The sequence below is a fragment of the Phoenix dactylifera genome, chromosome 1, assembly GCF_051530095.1.
Source record: "Phoenix dactylifera cultivar Ajwa chromosome 1, Ajwa_hap1_PhDact_Kaust_v1.1, whole genome shotgun sequence".
Classification (NCBI taxonomy): Eukaryota; Viridiplantae; Streptophyta; class Magnoliopsida; order Arecales; family Arecaceae; genus Phoenix; species Phoenix dactylifera.
Window position 1 is genome coordinate 39,480,039 of NC_143190.1, and position 23,186 is coordinate 39,503,224.

The 23,186-nt window shown below is 40.9% G+C and overlaps 3 protein-coding genes and 1 long non-coding RNA gene across 7 annotated transcripts in view; 1 reads left to right on the forward strand and 3 right to left on the reverse strand.

Annotated features, from left to right (window-relative positions):
• LOC103698909 (putative proteasome inhibitor) overlaps positions 1-23,186 on the forward strand; it is a 33,884-nt gene that overhangs the window by 3,929 nt on the left and 6,769 nt on the right. The gene's annotated exons all lie outside the window — the stretch shown is intronic.
• On the reverse strand, positions 3,296-15,479 carry LOC149768641 (uncharacterized). Of its 2 annotated transcripts, XM_089930998.1 has the most exons (10): positions 15,213-15,479; positions 13,259-13,435; positions 12,937-13,181; positions 12,617-12,820; positions 12,423-12,515; positions 12,264-12,333; positions 4,444-4,474; positions 3,955-4,347; positions 3,691-3,750; positions 3,296-3,621 (listed from the first exon to the last, which is right to left on the reverse strand). In XM_089930998.1, exons 2-4 carry the CDS (start codon positions 13,425-13,427, stop codon positions 12,785-12,787), a joined length of 450 nt encoding a protein of 149 aa, XP_089787124.1. In that variant the 5' UTR covers positions 13,428-13,435; positions 15,213-15,479; the 3' UTR covers positions 3,296-3,621; positions 3,691-3,750; positions 3,955-4,347; positions 4,444-4,474; positions 12,264-12,333; positions 12,423-12,515; positions 12,617-12,784. The 2 variants fall into 2 exon arrangements, with proteins under 2 accessions (XP_089787124.1, XP_089787123.1); XM_089930997.1 differs by having other exon boundaries at positions 3,320-3,621; positions 3,955-4,474.
• LOC120107381 (uncharacterized) lies at positions 17,240-18,612 on the reverse strand. Its single transcript, XR_015971116.2, has 3 exons — positions 18,492-18,612; positions 18,117-18,417; positions 17,240-18,007 (listed from the first exon to the last, which is right to left on the reverse strand). It is a non-coding gene; the product is annotated as an uncharacterized LOC120107381 (long non-coding RNA).
• Positions 21,181-23,130, reverse strand: LOC108511900 (uncharacterized). Its single transcript, XM_039125909.3, has 2 exons — positions 22,818-23,130; positions 21,181-22,033 (listed from the first exon to the last, which is right to left on the reverse strand). Exons 1-2 carry the CDS (start codon positions 23,128-23,130, stop codon positions 22,020-22,022), a joined length of 327 nt encoding a protein of 108 aa, XP_038981837.3. The 3' UTR covers positions 21,181-22,019.

Genomic DNA, 23,186 nt, shown 5'->3' on the forward strand with positions numbered 1-23,186 from the left:
AAAGCTTTGCAGTGCTTTGACATCCATGCAGATTATGATCCACCGGCGAAGATTGATTATTCTTTTGTGCAAAAGATACAAGGCGAACTCAAGAGTTATGCAGCCTAGTAGCTTGTCAATTTTCTGTTGGAGTTCATCAATCTAGAACCATCTCTTGGCTCTTCCCCGTTCAATTGCTCCTTTATGTGGTTAACAGCGTCCAGAATTTCTTGCCATCTTTGATGTCAGTTTGATATTATGGACAAAACTGCGGAACTTCCGTAAGATGTGGTAAAATTGGTCAGTGAATTTCGAGCCTGTGCTTTTGGCTGACTCGGAGAATCCTTGGCCACCAAGGATTTTGGAAAAATAAATGAATTAAAAAAACATCAACTATATTTCGCTTAATCAGGCATCTGCTATGCTAACTAAAAGACATGGATATCATGGGAAGCTTTGCACTCTCCAGCCAATGAGCACTCCCTAGCCTCTGATTGTCATTAGTTTCGGCAGAAGAGATAATGAGAGTGAAACTATGTGCAAAAGACTTAATCATTAGTTATGGTTGTGGCAAGAAGACATTTTCTAAATATATTTTGGATCATTCCACTATAGTTTTGCTTAATTTAAATTATAAGTCCAGAAATCTGTGTAGAAGATTAGATTCAGGCTAAATCGAACAACTACTCCAAAGCTATTAATTGATCATGTCCATTTCATGCATGTAAGCACTCGTTTGAAGCTAAAGTCAAGAAAGAAAATTATTTTTGAATTTATATTGATGAACTCTCATGCTCGAAAATTGGTTAAAGAATCTTGCACTACAAAAGAAAGGATATTTTCCGGCGCTTTTTTTTGGTCTCTCCCGACGCTTTTAAGCATCGGCGAATTTTCAGCCCACGCACCGCAAAGCGTTGGTCAGACGTCGGGCAGGTGGGCGTGGGTCGGGTTTAACCCGACGCGTCAAAAAAGCGTCGTCGCTCTATGCCGACGCTTTTAAGCGTCGTTCATTTTATACGAACCCGACGCTTAAAAGCGTCGGCGTACTTCAACCGATGCTTCCCACCGTATTTTGTGTTGGACTATGCCGACGCTTAAAAGCGTCGGTTTATGCTACTTGACCAACGCAATAAAGCGTCGTTAAACATCAAACCTATGGGTTGCGAACTTCTGGTAGTTGTGAACTTGAGGTAATTGTTTCTTTTTTTTTTTTGGGTCACTTTTGGTTGATCACATCATAGATCAATATCTTTTTCTTCCTTTTTTGTTTCCTTTCATTCAATATTAACAACCAATTGAGAAAACAAATCATGCTCATTCCTTAACATGTCCAATTAATACGCCAAGTTATGTAGAAAAACTAGTAACAGAAAACCATCACTGATTTATATATCCTGTTCAATATACGTTCTCTAAATCCCATAGGAAAAGAAAAAGGCATGCATAAACTCCTGAAGACCTTTAACATATATGCTTAAACCCTGATCTCCTTCGAGAAGAAACCTTTCATTAATTTTGCCAGGACTTGGTAGAGCAACCTATTTTTATTTCTTGGATTTGGACAGTGCTTGCTTGTACCTTTTGGTGATCTGCCAAAAGACCAAACACTAGTCATCTACAGTATGAAGAAATACATACCTTTAGCCAACAATCTGGTGACCTGAAAGCACAACCTTTTGCAAACAAGTTTCTAATCATGATGACAAAGACAAGCATCAGGAAGAGGAGGGACTAGGAAACTCTAAAGAAAACACAAGACAAATGCACAATTCTTACAACAAAAAAAGAAAAAGGGTATATGATGTTGTTGTTTTAGTTTATCATATATAAACTTTCAAAGCATTACTTAATTTTTTTACAAGCACCACCATCAAGCACTTGCTCATGAGTTCATCATGCCACTAAACTGAAATTCAATTTCCACAAGCTCTTATTATTATTGAAGATTTCACCTAAATCCCGCATATATCTATCAGCATTGAAGACCTTTAAATGAGTTTCATACTGTTTCAAAGACCTTTAAATAACAGCAGCAAGCAAGCAAGCGAAAGCAAACAGCAGTAGCAGATGAAGGCTCATCATTCACTGTAGAACCAGACAGCCTTCTGGGAAATGAGTATTGGAAGCTGTGGTAGACTGATAAGTTCCTTTATTCTCGTTCGCATCTGTATCTTCCACTTCGGCCTCCACCAAACCTGTGGCTTCAAAGATACAAGCTTTGACTTCTTGAAACCTTTCTTCAGAGAGGGAGACCTCAGCCAGCAGCCTCCAAGCATAGTCCTCTGATGCCTCTTCATAATCTTTCTTTTGCTTCAGCACCATGTGCCCGCTGATCTCCCATACAGCAGGGTTCACTTGAGTATCCAAGAGCTCCTGGCTCACTTCACCAAGAGCCTGTTTTTCAGCATAGCACTGAGCAATTTGGGCACAGGAAAGAAAATCAGCAAGGCTTGTTTCTACTACACCATGGAAAATTCATGATACAATTATGGATTTAGCCCACCTTCGTAAGTTATGATCATATTTAGAAAGAAAAATTAGAATACCGAGAGATCACCCTCTTCCACATACAGGTAATGGCAATAAATGTTTGATAAACAATTCCTAGCCATCCTTAAAAAAAATTAACCCATCAACTTATGACTACGATGCCTAGTATAGTTAAGAGAACCAACAGTTCAAAGTTCAAACACCGCTACTAGTTCAGGATATGAATTAGTTCACACCGCTTGGTCCCACCCACATTCCATCAAGGAGTATTCCACACATAAGTATCAAGTGCATAGACACCAGCATAAATGAAACTAGAAAAAAATAATAGAATTTACTAAAGAATACAAATAGCAAGCAACAAAAAAATAGACACTGCGATGCATTTTCTGCAATACTGAATTTTTCTTTGTTGTGATGTCACATCAACAAGAGCTTCGACGCCTATGTATACGACCACATGTACTAGTGAAGGTTTTAGAAGGCAAAAGTCATGGCTTTTCCTTGATCCATAGGAAAAACTGCAAGTCCTCATCATCCTATCTTCTTTCGTTAGTACATTATACAATAGTGTCCAGTATACATTCATGACGTCCTACGCCAAAACTAATAAATTGCACAAGAATGATTATGACTGTACGAGGTCTCAGAGCTGCCCGCATGAGGCATCTATGACTGAACACCTTTCCCTTTATTCTATACACAGGTCATCAAATCATTTAAGTTGATAAACCTACTTTCACAAATTAAAACTGGCATTCTCTTGTTTGTTGGTTATGCCTATGGAACCAAAACTGAGCACGAAATTTCAGAAACATGGACAGCATGGAAGAGCAATAAAACCATCATAGAGGTGAATATTTTCATATTGAAATGCAATCCTTTAAATGAGTTTCATACTGTTTCAAAGACCTTTTGGTTTAACATAACTGAAAATATCTTCTCAATTTTCTCACAAATCCAAATATACAATTAATCCTGTGACCAGCAGCGCTGAAGAGGTTAAAAGAGTACCAGTCCAACCATTGCTTGTGTGTGGTTTGCACCAAAAGAACTCTCCCACACCCAGGAAGAAGACAGGTTTCTTGAGTTGACCTTGAATGTTTGAAGTTTCCCCAAAAAATCTATGTATGTTACAGTTACATCAACACCCTGTAAAAAACATAATGGGATAAATAGAATAAACAGTTTACTTTCATGAAGAAGATGTATTCCAGTTACCTCATCTAGATCGTGGGAGTCAAGTCATCCAGCCGGACTGCCTGTCCTGAAACCATGTTCCTGTCAAGTCAACATATTACTTTCGTAAGTACACAATCTACGATGTATCAAGAGTCGACGGCATCATCATCTCTACGAGTAGATGAAGTATCAGCAACCTACAAGAAAAAAAATACTTTAGAAACTAAAAATACGAAAGTCATCACGCTCATACAAGAATACATTATAATTATATAAAATATTCAAATATATTTAGTTATGTACCGGAGGAGCAAATCTCTGCAAAAAAGATGAAATATGGTCAAGCTGATCCTGCAAAGATTGTATCTTCAACTCTTGGCTCTGCTTCAACTCCGCCATATCAGTCACATGACTCTGCCTCATCTCCTCTATCCTTGTCTCATATGACTGCTTTATCTGTACCATCTCTGTCTTCAAACTACAAACCTCTGCAGTGCTAGTACCTTGTCTGGCATCTTGGGTATATCGGCTCACTGCAGACAGCTGAGTGGGGGTAACTCCGATACCGTAACCCCTCATGCGACCATAACGTTCTGGGCCCATCAATTCTGCATAGACCTGAGCCTCGACGCGACTGGCCGCATCGAATGATGATGACTCCCCGACGCGCTCTGAAATGAGATTTGTAGCTCTTTCCTATATCTCTCTCAAAAAAATAAACAGTCACATTAATAATTTAAAGGAAGTAAAATTAATAAAAAAATTATGATCAAATAAAAAATGAATACATACAACTATATCTCTCGACTCGTCCCGGACAAAGCTGCCATTGTTGCCCAGATAGACAACCCAAGAGGGGGGGTGAATTGGGTTTTAAAATTAATTTAGATATTTAAAACGTTATGGATGATTAATTAAAAACTATTGCAAGTTACTTAATTAATCCTAAGTGCTGTGAGTGATGTGAGAGTAAGAAGAAAAGAGCCAATCAATCACAAACACAAGGTTTTATAGTGGTTCGGAGCTAACCCTTGCTCCTACGTCCACTCCCCAAGTCTCACTTGGGAATTTCACTATAACCCCCTTGGATTACAGCCGGTTGTTTTGCAAGCTCACAACCAAACTTGTTGTTTTACGAGCTCACAACGAACTCGGTCGGTTTTCCCAGGCTCACCGACTAGAACCAACCCCGATTGTTTTCCCGGGCTCACAATCAAACCCTTACACACGTTGGTTTTTAACTTGGCTCACCAACCAACCTTAGTCCCCTTGATTCAATCCCCCGATTGAACCAAGTAAATACAAGTTATAGAAAGAAAGGAAAATAAGCTTCTCAAAAGCAGATGTAAAACAATATAATCAAAAGAGGAGTTTAGAAGCCCTCAAACGCTTTTAAGCTGAAGTAGAGGAATGGCTTCTTGAACTCCGGTCTCCTCTCGAATGAGTAGTCGACTTGAATGCAGGAGGAGGAGGCTTTAATTGCTGGGAAGATGTAGTTGGTTGCAGTAAATGCTGATCTTCCCCTTTTTCGTTGAAGAGCACGTTGCAGAGCTTGAAAGCTTGAATGCTTGGAGTGGAATAGTTGTTCTCTGCCTTGCTACAGTCTTCTGTGGCTATTTAAGCCAACCCCCACGGAAACTAGCCGTTACACTGCTTTTTCTGTCCGTTCTGCACACTCTGCGCAGCCTGACAATATGACCGTTGGTGGGTTGGAGTCGACTCGCGCGATCAGGAGTCGACTCGGCTGTAGCGGGAGTCGACTCAAGCTTTTCCGGAGTCGACTCGGCAACTGTTCCAAATTTGAATTAAAGTTGCCGTCACGACTGGGAGTCGACTCGTCTTGACCCGGAGTCGACTCGCCAACTTCTGGAGCTGACCTGGCAATTTTGGAGTCGGCTCATCCACAGAAGTCCGTGAATCCAATTTTGAATTTTGTCCACTCGAGTCGACTCGACTGTCCTTGGAGTCGACTCGAATCTCAGAGCCCGAACTCCCGATCCTCTATCTTTTGGCTCATCCAGTCTTGGAGTCGACTCGAACTTCCTTGGAGTCGACTCGGCTCTCAGTTTCCGAAAGTTGGTCTTCTGCCTTTTGACGTGAAGCTTGTCTTGGAGTCGACTCGAGCTGTCTGGGAGTCGACTCGAATCTCAGAGGCAGTAACATGGTTTTCTGTCTGTCGATGGTCGCGGAGTCTCGGAGTCGACTCGTGCAATGCGGGAGTCGACCCGAATCTCAGAGTCCCAAAAATGCTCTCTGACTTTTTTCTTGTGTTCCGCTGAGAGTCGACTCCCACACTAAACATAATATCAGGTCTACTTGCAGTAAGATACAGTAAAGATCCTATCATACCTCTATAAAGTTTTTGATCTACAGATTTATCTGATTCATCTTGATCTAATTTGCATGATGAGCTCATGGGGGTGCTGATTGACTTGTTTCCCTCCATATCAAACTTCTTGAGCATCTCCTTGATATATTTTGCTTGATTGATGAAGATTCCTCCTTCAGATTGTTTGATTTGAAGCCCTAGGAAGTAGTTCAGCTCTCCCATCATGCTCATCTCAAACTCACTCTGCATCAAATCAGCAAACTCTTCGCAGAGGCGATTGTTAGTAGCACCGAAAATGATATCATCAACATAATTCTGTACTAATAGCATCTCCTTATTTTGCTTTTTCAGAAATAATGTTGTGTCTACATTTCCCCTAGAAAATTCATGTTCTAATAGGAATTTACTAAGTCTCTCATACCATGCTCTAGGTGCTTGTTTTAATCCATAAAGTGCTTTGTTCAGTTTATACACATGATTAGGGTATTGATGATTTTCAAAACCAGGAGGTTGTTCTACATACACTTCCTCATTAATATACCCATTTAAAAATGCACTTTTTACATCCATTTGATATAGTTTGAAATCCTTAGAGCATGCATATGCTAATAATAGTCTAATAGCCTCAAGTCTAGCTACGGGAGCAAAGGTTTCATCAAAATCTATGCCTTCTTCTTGATTATAACCCTTTGCCACTAGTCTAGCCTTATTCCTTATAACAATTCCATTTTCATCTAGCTTATTTTTATATATCCATTTTGTACCTATAATTGGATATTCAGAAGGCCTCTCTACTAGATCCCACACTTTGTTTCTAGTAAATTGGTTTAGTTCTTCTTGCATTGCATTTATCCAATTTACATCATTTTCGGCTTCTTCTATATGTTTGGGCTCAAAGTGTGAAACAAAAGCTAGATGGTTATTCAAATTTCTAAGTGAAGCTCTAGTCCTAACCGGTTGAGATGGATCATCTAGAATGAGTTCCTTAGGATGCCCGTGAGCATACCTCCAAGCTTTTGTTAGCCCATGATCCACAATAGGCTCTTGGCTTGATGATGCTTCTTCAATCAATTTTTGATTATCATCTTGTAATCCCATCTCATCTATCTTTTCTTCAAGTATTTCAACATCATCATCAAAATTAACCTTCTTACTAGATGAGATGTCACTAGAGTCATCAAAAACAACATGTATAGATTCTTCTATAACTAGGGTTCTTTTATTAAAGACTCTATAGGCTTTACTAGTTGTAGAATAACCTAAGAATATTCCTTCATCAGATTTAGGATCAAATTTCCCTAGATTATCTTTCCCATTATTATGTACAAAACACCTACATCCAAAGACATGAAAGTAATTAACTTTTGGTTTTCTGTTTTTCCAAAGTTCATAGGGTGTTTTCTTTATAATGGGTCTTAATAAAACTCTATTTAATATGTGACAAGAGGTATTAATGGCTTCTCCCCAAAAGTACTTAGGGAGGTTACTTTCACATAACATAGTCCTAGCCATTTCCTCTAGTGTTCTATTCTTCCTTTCCACAACTCCATTTTGTTGTGGTGTCCTAGGTGCAGAAAAATTATGGGTTATCCCCTTTTTACTACAAAATTCGTCAAATAATTGATTTTCGAATTCGGTACCATGGTCACTTCTAATGGCTATGACTGAAGACTCTCTAGCATTTGTTACTTCCTTATGGAACTTCTTAAACATAGAAAATGCTTGATCCTTATGCGCTAGAAACATGACCCATGTGTACCTAGAGTAATCATCTACTATAACTAGACCATATTTATTTCCACCTAGGCTTGTTGTTCTAGTTGGACCGAATAGGTCCATGTGTAGTAATTCTAGAGGCCTAGAAGTAGAGACACATTTTATGGATTTAAAAGAGTTCCTAGATTGTTTGCCAAATTGACATGCTTCACATATTTTGTTCTTTTCAAATTTTAATTTTGGCAAACCTATCACGGAGTCTCTTTTAACTAGTTTAGTTATTGTGTCCATGCTTGCATGACCTAACTTACGGTGCCATAACCAACTAGCATCATTATCTTTAGTTTCATTTACAACTAGACATTGGTTATGTTTTGCAAGATCTTCTAGGTCTACAACATATACATTTCCACGTCTAATTCCTTTAAAAACTAAACTATTATCATTAGGATTTGTTATAATGCATAGTGATGGTTTAAACATAACATCATATCCTTTATCACATAATTGACTAATGCTTAACAAGTTATGCTTAAGACCATCAACATATCTAACATTATCTATAAAAGTAGAAGGGGTGATTTGAACTTTACCAATACCAATGATGTGACCTTGGTTGTTGTCTCCAAAAGTCACAGCACCTCCCTTCTTAGCTTCAAGGGTGAAAAATTGATCTTTATCACCCGTCATGTGCCCTTGAGCAGCCACTATCCAAATACCAGCAGTTTTTGTTGACCTTGGCAGCAAGACACTCCTACACAAACAAATCATGTCATCTTAGGTACCCAAGTTTTCTTGGGTCCTTCATGGTTAGTCAAGTTGGTTCCTTTTGGAACCCATACCCTTTTAACTTTTCTTTTAGTTATACTTTTCCTAAAATTATACACATTTGCCTTATGACCTACTGTACTACAGCAAAAGCAAGTTATTTTCTTAGTTTTAGTTTCTCCAGCTTTAACAAAGAAGTTACTAAGAAGTTTTTGTTTATTTCTTGGTTTATACCCTAAACCCGCTTTATTAAATACGGCTCGTTGACTATTTAGTATCATGTTTAATTTTTCAGAACTATATGTAAATTTTTCAACTAAGGGTTTGTATTTGTTAAGTTCTTTAGTTAGTGTTTGATTTTCAGCTTTTAGATCATTAAGTTCTTTTGTAAGATCCTTATCTAAGGTTTGTTTATATTTTTTAAGTTCTGAAAATTCCTTAGTTAGTTTTACATTATCTTTAGTTAAGGTGTTAGTCTTTTGAGTTAAAAGTTGGTTACTTGTTTTAAGTTCTATATTTTCTTTGGTGATTAAATCCTTATCCTTAACTAATTTATCGTATTTATGTAGGTGTGATTGATTAGCTTTTTTTAATTCTTTATTCTTAAGATTTATAGCCTTATATTCTACCATTAATTCATTAAAAGCATCATAAAGTTCATCAAAAGAAAAATCAAGATGCGTATCGGAAGTTACCTCGTTTTCGTTGGCCATGAAGCAGAAATTGGCCTTCTCTTCTTGTTCATCATCTGATGAGGAGGATGATGAGTCGGAGTCGGATAGTGTAGTGACAAGAGCCTTCTTCTTCTTGTACTTACTCCCCTTCTTCAGTAAGGGGCACTCTGCTCTTATGTGACCCGGCTTCTTGCACTCGTAACATCCTATCCCCTCATTTTCCCTTTTCTTACCCTTATCCTTTCGATAGGAATTTGAGGGGCCTCTCCTTTGATGATACGCCTTCTTGTGGTTGATGAATTTCTTGAACTTACGCACAAGAAGCGCCTCACCATCATCTTCCTCATGTTCTTCTTCTTCACTGCTGCTACTGCAAGATAAGTCTTTGTTAGATGAAGTAGATTTTAAAGCTATTACCTTTTTCTTATGGGGGAACTCTTCCTCGTTGTGTTGTTTCATGGTGAGCTCGTGCGTCATAAGGGATCCAAGAAGCTCCTCAAGTGGTAGCTTGTTCAAGTCCTTGGCTTCTTGGATTGCCGTCACTTTAGCTTTCCACGACCTTGGTAGACACCGAAGGATTTTCCTGACAAGCTCACTGTTAGTATAGTTCTTGCCAAGGCTTTTTAGGCCATTGACAATATCAGTAAACCTAGTGAACATGCATGTGATTGTTTCATTTGAATCCATTTTAAATAGTTCATATTTATGAACCAAGATGTTTATTTTGGATTCCTTGACTTGATTCGTGCCCTCATGGGTCACTTCAAGTCTGTCCCAAATTTCTTTTGCAGAATTACAAGTTGAAACCCTATTGAATTCATTTCTATCTAAGGCACAATAGAGTACATTCATAGCTTTGGAATTAAGTTGTGCCTTCCTCATGTCATGTTCATCCCAATCCGTTTCTAGTTTGGGTACCTTGACACCCTCTACATATATGGATGGGATGTATGGCCCATTTATTACAATAGTCCACATCTCATAGTCTTGGGCTTGGATGAATATTCTCATCCTAGCCTTCCAATATGAGTAGTCAGACCCATTAAAGAATGGAGGTCTTTGGGTGGACTGACCCTCAATGTGGGAAGATCCAAATGGGGTTGTCATTTCGATCTTTTACTCTTGGGTGGAAGAGTTTAGGCTCTGATACCACTTGTTGCCCAGATAGACAACCCAAGAGGGGGGGTGAATTGGGTTTTAAAATTAATTTAGATATTTAAAACGTTATGGATGATTAATTAAAAACTATTGCAAGTTATTTAATTAATCCTAAGTGCTGTGAGTGATGTGAGAGTAAGAAGAAAAGAGCCAATCAATCACAAACACAAGGTTTTATAGTGGTTCGGAGCTAACCCTTGCTCCTACGTCCACTCCCCAAGTCTCACTTGGGAATTTCACTATAACCCCCTTGGATTACAGCCGGTTGTTTTGCAAGCTCACAACCAAACTTGTTGTTTTACGAGCTCACAACGAACTCGGTCGGTTTTCCCAGGCTCACCGACTAGAACCAACCCCGATTGTTTTCCCGGGCTCACAATCAAACCCTTACACACGTTGGTTTTTAACTTGGCTCACCAACCAACCTTAGTCCCCTTGATTCAATCCCCCGATTGAACTAAGTAAATACAAGTTATAGAAAGAAAGGAAAATAAGCTTCTCAAAAGCAGATGTAAAACAATATAATCAAAAGAGGAGTTTAGAAGCCCTCAAACGCTTTTAAGCTGAAGTAGAGGAATGGCTTCTTGAACTCCGGTCTCCTCTCGAATGAGTAGTCGACTTGAATGCAGGAGGAGGAGGCTTTAATTGCTGGGAAGATGTAGTTGGTTGCAGTAAATGCTGATCTTCCCCTTTTTCGTTGAAGAGCACGTTGCAGAGCTTGAAAGCTTGAATGCTTGGAGTGGAATAGTTGTTCTCTGCCTTGCTACAGTCTTCTGTGGCTATTTAAGCCAACCCCCACGGAAACTAGCCGTTACACTGCTTTTTCTGTCCGTTCTGCACACTCTGCGCAGCCTGACAATATGACCGTTGGTGGGTTGGAGTCGACTCGCGCGATCAGGAGTCGACTCGGCTGTAGCGGGAGTCGACTCAAGCTTTTCCGGAGTCGACTCGGCAACTGTTCCAAATTTGAATTAAAGTTGCCGTCACGACTGGGAGTCGACTCGTCTTGACCCGGAGTCGACTCGCCAACTTCTGGAGCTGACCTGGCAATTTTGGAGTCGGCTCATCCACAGAAGTCCGTGGATCCAATTTTGAATTTTGTCCACTCGAGTCGACTCGACTGTCCTTGGAGTCGACTCGAATCTCAGAGCCCGAACTCCCGATCCTCTGTCTTTTGGCTCATCCAGTCTTGGAGTCGACTCGAACTTCCTTGGAGTCGACTCGGCTCTCAGTTTCCGAAAGTTGGTCTTCTGCCTTTTGACGTGAAGCTTGTCTTGGAGTCGACTCGAGCTGTCTGGGAGTCGACTCGAATCTCAGAGGCAGTAACATGGTTTTCTGTCTGTCGATGGTCGCGGAGTCTCGGAGTCGACTCGTGCAATGCGGGAGTCGACCCGAATCTCAGAGTCCCAAAAATGCTCTCTGACTTTTTCCTTGTGTTCCGCTGAGAGTCGACTCATGCTTTCTTTGGAGTCGACCTGCCAACCATCGGAGTCGACTCGCGTTCCACTGGAGTCGACTCGAATCTCAGACCCGAAAAACTGCTCTCTGACTTTTCTTTGTGTACCTCTTGGAGTCGACTCTTACTACCCTGGAGTCGACTCGTTGAACATTGGAGTCGACTCGCGCACTTCAGGAGTCGACTCGTTGACAGGTTCTGAGATGAGGCTTTCTGTTCTTCTTTCTGTTCTCAGTCGGAGTCGACTCGTACTAGTCTGGAGTCGACTCGAGCTCGTGCCAGTGAACTTGATATGCTTGGAGTCGACTCGTGATACTCGGGAGTCGACTCGAGTCTCAGACTTTGGTTCATGCAGACTTCTTAACTTATCCAAAATACTATGAACCAAGTCTAGAGACACTTGGACAGGATTTTCACTGAAACACTCAATTGAATTCATTAGTAATCACAAGATATACTCAAATGCTTTGAGCTCATCAAAATCAAATGGGGTTTTAATCAATCACTCCACAGCCATCTCGGTGAGTGTGGGTCATCTTATAAAACTCTACCTCACCAGGCTCCCTTCCATGCTCTACTATCTACACATACGGAAAGTATATTGCCAAACTATATATCATGATACGTGCTATATGTTAGTAGAGTTTCAAATAGTTTCAAACAAACTTACGAATTCATTTCTACGTCTCGCATAACTCTTCGAGCCTGAAGTATGAGGAACTGCTTGAGATGCTCGTGCAGCTCTACCAATATTAAAATATGTCTGCCAAAATAAAAGCATATAGTATAATATTATTCAATGTATATATTTGCAACTATATTAATAATAAAGATAATATAAGATATTGAAACAATATACGTGACCTGTCCTTTTTCAGAAAACCAGTAGTGAACAAGCTCCCTCCACTGCTGAGGGTATACATCAGGAGGAGTCACACGAGCAACCTCCTCCTCTGTCATACCCTCACGCTTGAAGTCCGTCTTCAATTTTGCTTTATATTCTTTCCATTTGCGGTTGAGGGACTTTAGCACTCAATCATGGCTCTCTGGAGGGAGTACAAACTTACCCTACAACAAGATACAGAATGTTATAATAATATTAAACCTCAAAAGTAAAATCATGGTAGTAAGCAAATTAACATGCAGGAGGTGTCAAATTAAAAAGAACAAATTCAATTCATTACCTGTATGAGTCTAAGAAGCTCAACCTTATACGAAGGAAGCATGTCATTCCACTTCGTATAGTTGAGCGGACACAGCTGACCCTTGCGTGCAACTGATCCTAAAAAGCTTGATAGAAGACTTCCAGCTCTATTGATGGACTGCCCCAATTCGTTGCATCGGATGATGATCTTCTCACCCGGAGGAAGCTTCCACACATCCTTTGCTTGAGTGGGTCCCCGTCTCGTCCTCACTGTCCCTTGTCCATCTATTCAAATTAAATAAAATGTCTTAAAAAGTTGAAGACAAATATGAACATAAAATATGAACTATAAATCGAATTACCCTGGATCCGGAGCTCATCCTCCGGACAATCAGCAGGAGGCTCGCGCTGAGATCCTGACTCGTGCTGCTGGTGCTCATATGGCTGCTGGGACTGCAGGGACTGCTCAGAAGTAGATCCCACCTGAGAATGCTGGAACTCCACATCTCTAAATCGCCTCCCTCGGGGCATATTGTTACCTGGTATGTACAAAAAAGAATCAATATTTGGTTAAATGATAAATTTATACTAAATAAAGGGCTAATAAAAGAGAATATAATAACTCATTCAACGTATGCTTCATAAATTTTACTTACCATTATGAAAATACATTCTCATTCAACATCCATCCTAATCAAACTCATTGGCGCATTTACTTCATCAGTTGGCACAACATTTAAGGCATACACTGAGTATAAGTATCATCGTCCTTCTCTTCCAACCTTTTTCCCATATCATACAAGTCCCTAAGTTTCGTCTTAATAACGAGAGACCAATTTTTATCTTTTGAGTCTTGCACAAAAAATACTTGTCGAGCTTGAGATGAAAAAACAAATGGATCATCTTTCAATAACACACCAGTATGTATCAACCTTGAAAAATTTACAAGTGCGAATCCATTTATGTCTTGCCTCAAACCTCTAGGTGAGTTTATATCCACCCAATCACATTGAAATAATACTACCTTAAACTTTCCATAATAATCCAGCTCATAAATATCTGTTAGAGCACCATAATAATTTTTTCCATCCGCCTCAACCATAACCCCACTATTTTGGGTTTTTCTAAATTTCTCACGCTCTTTAGTATGAAATTTAAAACTATTTTTATTTTAATCATCTTAAGAAATTGTAAAGGATAACCCAGCAGCACGCGGCGTCTTATTGATGGAAGATACATGGCAATGTTATCATCCGATAACTTGTACCATGATACCATGATATGATCTACCATGATACCCAACCTTAGATGGCATGGGGTTCACCATGGATTGCAGATGAATTGCATTGAGCTGGCTTTGCCCACTAACCTATTAGATTTTACCATGTGGAATCTTCATTGCTGTTACTTCACACAGCAGCTGCTAAGCAAAAAAAATAATAGAAATACAATTTACGATCGTTATCGAATCATGATTTTATTAAAGCAGTCATCGTATCGCAAAAATTATGATCGTTATTCATGATTTGCACTACTTATCTAAGTAAAATAATGTCTTTCAAGATTCAAATCTTTATACTAACTAGACTAACTAGAAAATTTATTAAATAGAAATATGGGCAGATGATATCATTATAAAAACCATTATTAACAATTACTTTTTGTCATAGTATCAAACAATGGATGATATAATTAATTACTTTTTATTTGAAGATAGATTTAGTAAAATAAGTCTCTTATAACTATTACATTGATCAAATAATAATTTCGAGAGAGTCCCTTTATAACAGGCTTGCCATATTAGAAAAACATGCACATCATGGGGGAGGAGGAGGAATGAGATAATAACAATCTGGGGTATGCAATCTTTTTTGGCTTATATTTTAGGAATTTATGATAGCAAACCTAGGAAAATAACGCTGTTATGCTAGAAATCCAAGGTTCCACACGAGCTCCTGTTCTGCGGTGTGGTGGCAGGATCACTAGGGGATTGGCTCTGGGTGTAGGTGGGACAACAGAAATGCTTTATACACATGTATATATGTATAAAGAAATAGAAAAAAGTGACCAATATATCCAATTTTCTCTTAGTCAACATTTGAACGGGGTGGTTAGATTGGATGCTAGGGCTCGATATAATAGAAGGAAATTATAGAATGGGAGTTATTTACGGATCTAAACATAAAAAATATAAAACATGAAATGATTTTTCCGCACCTTCTTCGTCTCTTCATCATTTGTCATAGTATCTTAAGAAATTATAGTTCTTTATCTTTCTGTAAAGTATTTAGCTGACAGGAGAAAGAGGGGGCATACCTCGAATCGGCGCTTCCAAAGAACAAGGAGAAGATCCTCGGGCGGAGAAGAAGCTCGATCAACGCTTGAGGGCCAATCGGTCGGAGCCGGAGAGGAGGGACGAGGAGAAGATCCTCGGAAAGATCCTCGGGCGGAGGTGAAGCTCGCTCGAGGCTTGAAGGCTTGTCGGTTGACGCCGGAGAGGAGGGAGGAGGCTTGAGGGCGGAGGCAGCCGCTCGTGCCGGAGAGGAGGGCTAGCTAGGGCTCGATCGGGTGGGTATTCGGGGAGGCGGAGAGCCGGAAAAGGAGGGTGGGTATTCGGGGAGGCGGAGAGCCGGAAAAGGAGGCCAGGCTAGGGCTCGATCGGAAGGGTTGTATTTGGGGAGGAGCCACCGACGCTTCTTTGAAGCGTGAGGATATGTGACGCCTGGGGTATTTTTTCCCAACGCGTGTGGATAGCGTCGGCAAAAAAGGGTCGCCTTTTCCCAATTTTCCTGTAGTGTTGGTACTGGATTATGCTATTGTAATTCATATTAGCTTGGTCTCTCTTAGACTTTTCAGGATGATCAAGAGCCTTGGGTGTGTCACACTGTCACCTCACAAACAACTTGTTTGCAAGCAATTTTAGCAAGAATTTGATTTTTGCAGGTGGCCTTATCCATAGTATACATGCTGCGGTACTGATGATTTTTTCTTTAAAAAAAAGAAGAAGCGTGAATAATGGGTGAAGGTCTTTTAGTTAAAGAATGGTTTCTCAGTTTCCCTTTCATTCTGGGCTTAAACAAAGCAATTTCCTTAGATAAACACTAGGCTGACAATCATACACTCAGCCAATCCATAAGCATGGATTAGCATTGCAACAGTTAACCCTCAAACAGTGATCACTACAAGAAAATTGGGCATTAGCGACGCTTTTTTTGGCCTTTAGCGACGCTTTTAAGCGTCGGTAAAAACCATCCCGACGCTTTCCTAAGCGTCGGTAAAGCGTCGCCTATGCTACAGTGGGGAAAATATTTTCCGACGCTTTCAAAAGCGTCGGAAATTAGCGACGCTTTTTAGCGACGCTTTAAAGCGTCGTTAAATGTGATTTTAACGACGCTTTAAAGCGTCGTTAGAATATTATTTTTTTAAAAAAAAATTTCGTGATTTTAACGACGCTTTAAAGCGTCGTTAGAATATTATTTTTTTTAAAAAAAATTTCGTGATTTTAACGACGCTTTAAAGCGTCGTTAGAATATTATTTTTTTTTTAAAAAAAATTCGTGATTTTAAAAAGATGACAAACAATTGGATGCATTATCTTTCTACTAACAATTGGTTCTATATAGAAGCACGAAGTAATACAAGATACTCATAAACAAGCATCAAGATATCTGTTGTCTCAAATATACTGCCTTGGTGTCTTCAGCTTCATCACAGCATCCCACACAATGTTAGAGATGTGACATTTTCTTCTTTTTCTTTTGGTGGAAGAGCCAAAGCCTAGGCTTTCTAAGATCTGCCTACTGAACTGAAAATACCTATTTGGAGAGTCATCTTCAACGTACTTTGAGAAAATCAAAAGGTAATGAAAGAGTCCTTCTGATGACTTTCTATGTAGAGAACAAGATTTAAATTATTCTGAACAAGCAAAAAAAAAGGATGTACAGAAATCATCCTCTACCAATAATTTAACTTGGCCATTTGATGGATACGGCAGCAGCAATGATATTTTCTGATACTGCAAATCAAGTTGTACATGCTGAAAGGGTGATCAATTGCAATTATCACAAAACTGATTTGGAGAGCCTGCATAGGAACTTTCTTCAAATTCTATTCAGTCATGGCTCTGAAGTTCCCTTTCTCGGCCTCGGGGGCATGGTTTTGGAATTGGTAAACCAGGTAGTATAGAGGAATTGCTTGTGAGATCCATCATGATTACAGATTAACCGCAGCTTCTGCCTCTCCCTCATCCATCTCAATAGTATCTTCATATGCCTTTTGCTAGTCAACCCTCTCAAACCAACACCCTGAAATAAGTTTACACAGACAACAGTTAAAGGTTGCATCATTGGCCAGGCAAATTTGGTATTATAAGAAAAATCATTTGAACTGTTAGAAAGAAAAAAAAATCACACATGATGGGAATCAACTTAACAGCACTGAAGTCAAAATTCTTTAACATCAACAGAACACCCCTTTCCTCTTGCTTCTTAAGTTCACCACATCACTGCTTCCACTCACTGCAAAAAATGGGAAGGATTTCCCGATACTCACTTCCTGAAAATGCAGTATTGATTTGAAAATGCACTCACTTAAAACTCTTTTCACCCACCTTATTTATCAAATTCTGACTCTACAAGTAGTGCCACCCTAATTACTAAGCTTGAGATATGAAGGCCACCATATGGGGACAATTAACACGTTTATTTTATTCAGAAAAAAACAAGAACAGAGGGGAAAAGATATACCAACCATCAAGAACATGATAAAGAAAAGAATGCGAGGTAATGGTTGCTTTCGTGCCCTAAAATATGTGCACTGCATCAATATACAACATATACGAAATGGTTCAAGAACAAAAAGAACCAAAAACAAACCCTAATTCCAATAAGCAAAAACCAAGAACAGAAACACTGACAAGATTACAAATTTTCCATGTGCCAAAATACCACAAATACAAGGAAAAGTGAAAAAAAAAAGGAACCATAGAAGCATCAATTGGAAGATATACCTTTCCGGATGATAGACGGAACCATCTCCAGAGAAATCACTCCCGAACGAACGAAAACCACAATTCGGCACATGTAATTTCCCTCCGAAGGAGAGAGAGAAACCCTGAGATTAGAAGGAAACGAGCATCAGGTTTTCTTTCCATTGCAAACAGATCGAGAGAAAAATCAAGCGTGGCGACTAGGGGAAGGGAAATTAGAGCTGGAGTACTTACAACAAGAACAGATGGGGAAAGAGAGGCCAAGAGAGACCGTGTGCAGCTTTGATTCGATTCTAGAAAAAAGACGGCGATGAAGGAAGGGAGTGGAGGATGGGGCGGTGGAGCTCAGAACCCTCATCTCGTCGCCGTCGTCGTTCAAGAACTCGGGGGCGATGCCGGAGAAGGCGCGGTTAAGGAGGACAGCGAGCAAGGAGAGGCCGCCCACGAAGATGGGCAAGCTCCGGACGAACCCATCGTTGTTGGAGACCCAGTCGCCTACCAAATCCCGCCGGGGTTTCGGGCCTCTGTAAGCCCCCTTCGCACCAAAGAAACCAAGTTATAGAAGAAGAGAGATGAGAGAGGAGAAGAGAGGAGGGTACGGCTGCGTACCTGAGGATAAGCCGAGGGAGGAGAGGGAATAGGCGGAGGGGAAGAGGAGGCTCTAAGGAGAGGCGAGGACGGGACTGGCCAGGAATGGCGACGGAGAGGAGGGCGAATGAGAGGAGAGGAGAGGGTTTGAAAGAGAAGAAGGCAGCCCACCTCCATCCGCAAAATCTTTGGGAGGTCGGCTCTTGGAGCTCAAGAACCGGACTGTGGGCTATGGAGGGAGGGGGTCGATGGGGTTTTGTGGAGGGGAGGAGTGAAGTCCGACGACGCTTATAAGCGTCGTCGTATTTTTTTCCTACGCCGACGCTTAAAAGCGTCGGCGGAACGTTTTTTTACCAACGCTTTCCACAAGCGTCGACAGTTACCGTTGCAAGAAAAAAATTTGCCGACGCTTTTTTGTAGCGTCGGCAATATAGAGTCGCCAAAACCCTTTATTATTGTAGTGGATGCAGAAAGATTTTCAGGTTTGATATGGGCTATTTTGGCTACTGCGAGTAGGACTGGATAGGGTCCACAAGCGAGATCTATCACGTCGGAAAGCTTTGCAGGCCAAGCTTTTAGAGGCCATAATTTAGTTATACGATGTCCGATTAAGATGATTTTTTTTTTTTGAATTTAGATAGTTTTTCAAAATCTACAATTTTGGGACAATCCTTTAGGGTATTGAATTGGACCAAAATTCTATCACTTAGGCTCAGTTTCTTTGAGAGATCCGAGTTTAGGTAATTTTTTCTTTTTCCTGAACGGGTCAAACAGTAGCATAGAATTAGCATGACAAGATTCTTTCTGACATGACAATAATGAGGCCAAGGTGAAGCCACCCGGCACTGATATCACTTCATATTTATGATCAAATGTAATCAAATACTCAGAGAGCAGGTGGCCAAGGTGCCACTATTTTCTATATGATGGTCTCTTCATGGACCGCAGCGTGTATAAGCTGGGAAACAATGTGTATAAACAAATGTATACTGAAGGATGACCTCTTAAAAAAAAATAATTTTGCACACAACCCCCTTTTGGTGAAGACAGCCCATGTCGTGTAGGATTTTAAACGATATTGCATGATATCTATAATAGAAGATTGGACAACAAGAAGAATCTTCCATGTTCAGGCCTAGTTAGTATTAGATGTAATGTTTTAACTCCAATTTGATACATTGATCACAAGCTGTGGTCTTCCTCAGCGAGTATGATCCACTGTGAATATAACTAGCACGGTTTGTAGAGGCTGTTCAACCACACGACTGTAGATTAGAATAACAACGACCATGCAGAGAGCAAGCTGGTTAATTGAAGCATAAGCGGCCTTTTCTTGAGATTCGTGAAAGCCTATGCTACCGATCTAGTAGACATCACATGACGCATTCTTCCAGTAATATTAAACAAAGCGGAAGATTCCTTTTTTTTTTTTTCTTTTTTTTTTTTGCTTAAAAAAAGGGTAGGGGGAGGAAGGAACAAGCCCATCCCCGCGTAGCAGCCCCCACTGGGCCCCGCCCCGCCAGGAGAATGTTCGATGCGGGCAGAAATGGCCGTGTGTTGGACACCCCGACCGGTTTTACTCATACCCTCCCCACCCGTGGGCCCGGCTCAGCTACTCCTCTGAGCTCTGGCTCGAGTCCCACGTGTGAGTACGTCACACCCGGCACCACCCCGGCTACTAGCGGTTCAAGAGCGGTCCTACACCACAAGTCCAAGCAGTGGCCAAAGTAGTGAGTTCCGGTCCACAATTTAATCGTCGCTGCAGCGATTCGAACTTGGGACCTTATGGTTAGAATTGCTGCCCAGTACCACTAGGCTACCACCTTGGTGGCCAGCGAAAGATTCCTTTGAAAACAGGAAAATTTTATAGAGAAGGATCCAAGTTCATGGATAATTCAACGACACGAGGGGATTGTTTTTCCCAAAGTGCAGGGCTAAATGATGCTCGTACGTGGAAACTTCGGTCACAAAAAACAAATAACAACGCCAACAGTATATGATATTTTGGATCTGTCGACGTGGTTGTGGTCCAAATATTGACGATGCTGTGGTTTCGCCTCTGCAGCTTAGATTATTAAAACACATTGCTTCCTATCCGAAAGGCATAGATGAGAGAGCATGTTCTCTCCAAAATTAGCATCTTGTCTCCCGATCTCTTTTCATATAGGAAAGAAGCATTAGCACATACAGCTTATTAGCTCTTCCTTCAGGCTTCAGCAGAAGCTATGCCAGAATTTAAAGAATTATGCATCTCTTTGAATGTAATTACCTAGCATAAAACGCAAGGTAGTACTAGAAATTTAGGATATTTTTTAATAGCTGAAGGGGCGTATCAGTTTGGAATCTTGGCATGGTTGATAAGAAATTTCCAAAGGAACTTGCAACATAGAAGGATCGCTTATATTTTGCTCAAGCAAAAAAAAAAAAAACAAAGGCTCAGTTGTTCAAATGAGAGGATCGGTATCAATGGCTTCCAATATCTGCCTGAGGATGTGGATTGGTTACAGGATTCAAGTGTCATCAGAAACTCAGTAATTGATGGTTTTGCCCACAATTATAGAAAACTACAGACAGTAAATCTTAGTAATCCAACAGCAGCATTGTCCATTGAACATCACTTTCCTCGCTGCTAGTCATTGATACTGCAGGCAGGACTACAGGCAATTGTCCACCATATATCGAAGTATGTTAAAATCTCAAGGCCAAATCAGTCATCTTGTGTTAAATCTTCGCCTTCCAAGAAAATCCTTACCTAATATCCTTATGTCATTTCAGTGGACCGCAGGATTTCTCTACTCTTCTCGAGAAAGTCTAGCTGTGTTTCGTTGTCATCTTCCACGACAACAGGAACTGGTGTCACTCTCCCAAATTTAAATGGGCTCCTTACATGCAGGCTACGCAAGAGTCACCTCCCTTCCCTATTACACAAAGCAAATATATGAGACAACCAGTTGCCAAAAACCAAAAAAAAATTCAAGGCTGCGAACTGCCGCTACCCACCGCTCGAAAGTGTTCCCTTGTCTTGTATTAATGGAATACAGGGAAAGGCGGAAAGGCTCAGATATATTAAATAAAAAAGTTTACCTAATGGCCGGCAACCTGACCTTATAAAGGCCACAAACTTGTCTCACACCATAGCCCCCTTTCAGTCCAGGAGCTTCATTCTCATCCAGAAAAGTCCCCAAACTGGAGTTGAGAGGCCTCCAGAAACTCTCCACTCTCTATATCGAAGTCTTCTGGGTCAATCATATCTCTATTCATGGCTCGCTTGATGCTCTTTCTATTGGTAGTGGCTGATATCTTTGCCACTGTTGCAATGGCTCGGCCTTCTCCGGTGGTAGTCCGAGCTGATGCCGTCGAGCTCATTGGCTCCTCTGCGGCCAAGCCCCCTTCCTCCAGTTTGTCTCCAAATGATTCAGAGGTAGTACTTGCGGGTGCGCCGGAGAATTTACAAAATCGGAAGTGCCGCAGTGCATTTGATAAGTCGATTGCTGGTGGAGAAATTATACTTGCTGGGCTTGCAACTGCAATTTTTGCCGCGGTTTTCTGCTATATTCGTGTCACTAGGCAAAGAGTTGAAGTGAGTAAATACTGAGATTTTGTGTCTTTTTTTTATATATGAATACTGGCGTTGTTTGAACAAATTATACCCACTCCAAAGTTGTAGATTATAAGTATGAATTACAGCTATACATAGTGAAATTTTATAATTTATTTGGTCATTCTTCTCAAAAACAAAAGTTCTTTATTTAAAGGTGGTTTTATCAGTTTTCCTTTTCTTCTGGTTATTTTAGCAACTCAGTGTTTCAGTACTGAAAATTGGGCTGCTTTGCTTTCTAATTTGACCGCTAATACCACCTTTTATACTGGAGAGAGAGAGGTGAATTGTTTATGGACTTTTTGTGAGAAACGTTTATGGAGTTATTGTATGACTAATTAAAGAACCAGATAGATTTTCTTTTGGGACGAGAGCATATCCTAAATGAGAAATGGTCGCAATAGGCATAATAAATTTCACTATATTATTTTTATTTTGAGTTTACTTGTTAGGAAACCTATTTCTTTTGTAGTGGCATATAAAGAAAGCTATTTTTTTCCTGTTTGAGAAAAACACGGGGAATCCATGAATTCATTTCAAGATCAGTTAAATGAACCAGATAGAGCGAAACCCCTCTCCGGCAGCTGCCGGATCCATCTTCTTTTCCGACCCATGGAGCCGGCATTCGCTCGCTGCGTGCCCGATGCGGGCGCAGAGGAAAAAGAGACTTGGCAGGTCTTCGTAGGAGAAGGCCTGCCAAAATCTCTTCAGACTTCCCTGAACAAAAGAACCAGGTACCAAGGGCTTACCGGCGTCGACCTCCACCCGCACCCGGGCGTACCCGATCCGCCGCCACTCGTTGGAGACGCCGTCGAGCTCCACCGGCCGCCCCGCCGCCGCCACGATCTCGAAGATAGCGGCCCTATCCCAGTATTCCAGGGGGAGACCCGGTAGCCGGACCCAGACCATTGTCCGGCTCACCGTCTGGGTTCCCGGGGTGAAATCAGCCTGCCACTCCTCCATTGCCAGAAGCTGGTCCGCCACCACCCACGGGCCAGTCGCCAGCACCGTCGCCTGCTCCTCTCCGGTCCCGAACCTGATCGTCATGAGGCCCTCTGCCATTGGGAGGACATCCACCGGGTGCTGGAGTTTGGCCCGCCCTCTGATCTCCCGAGCCA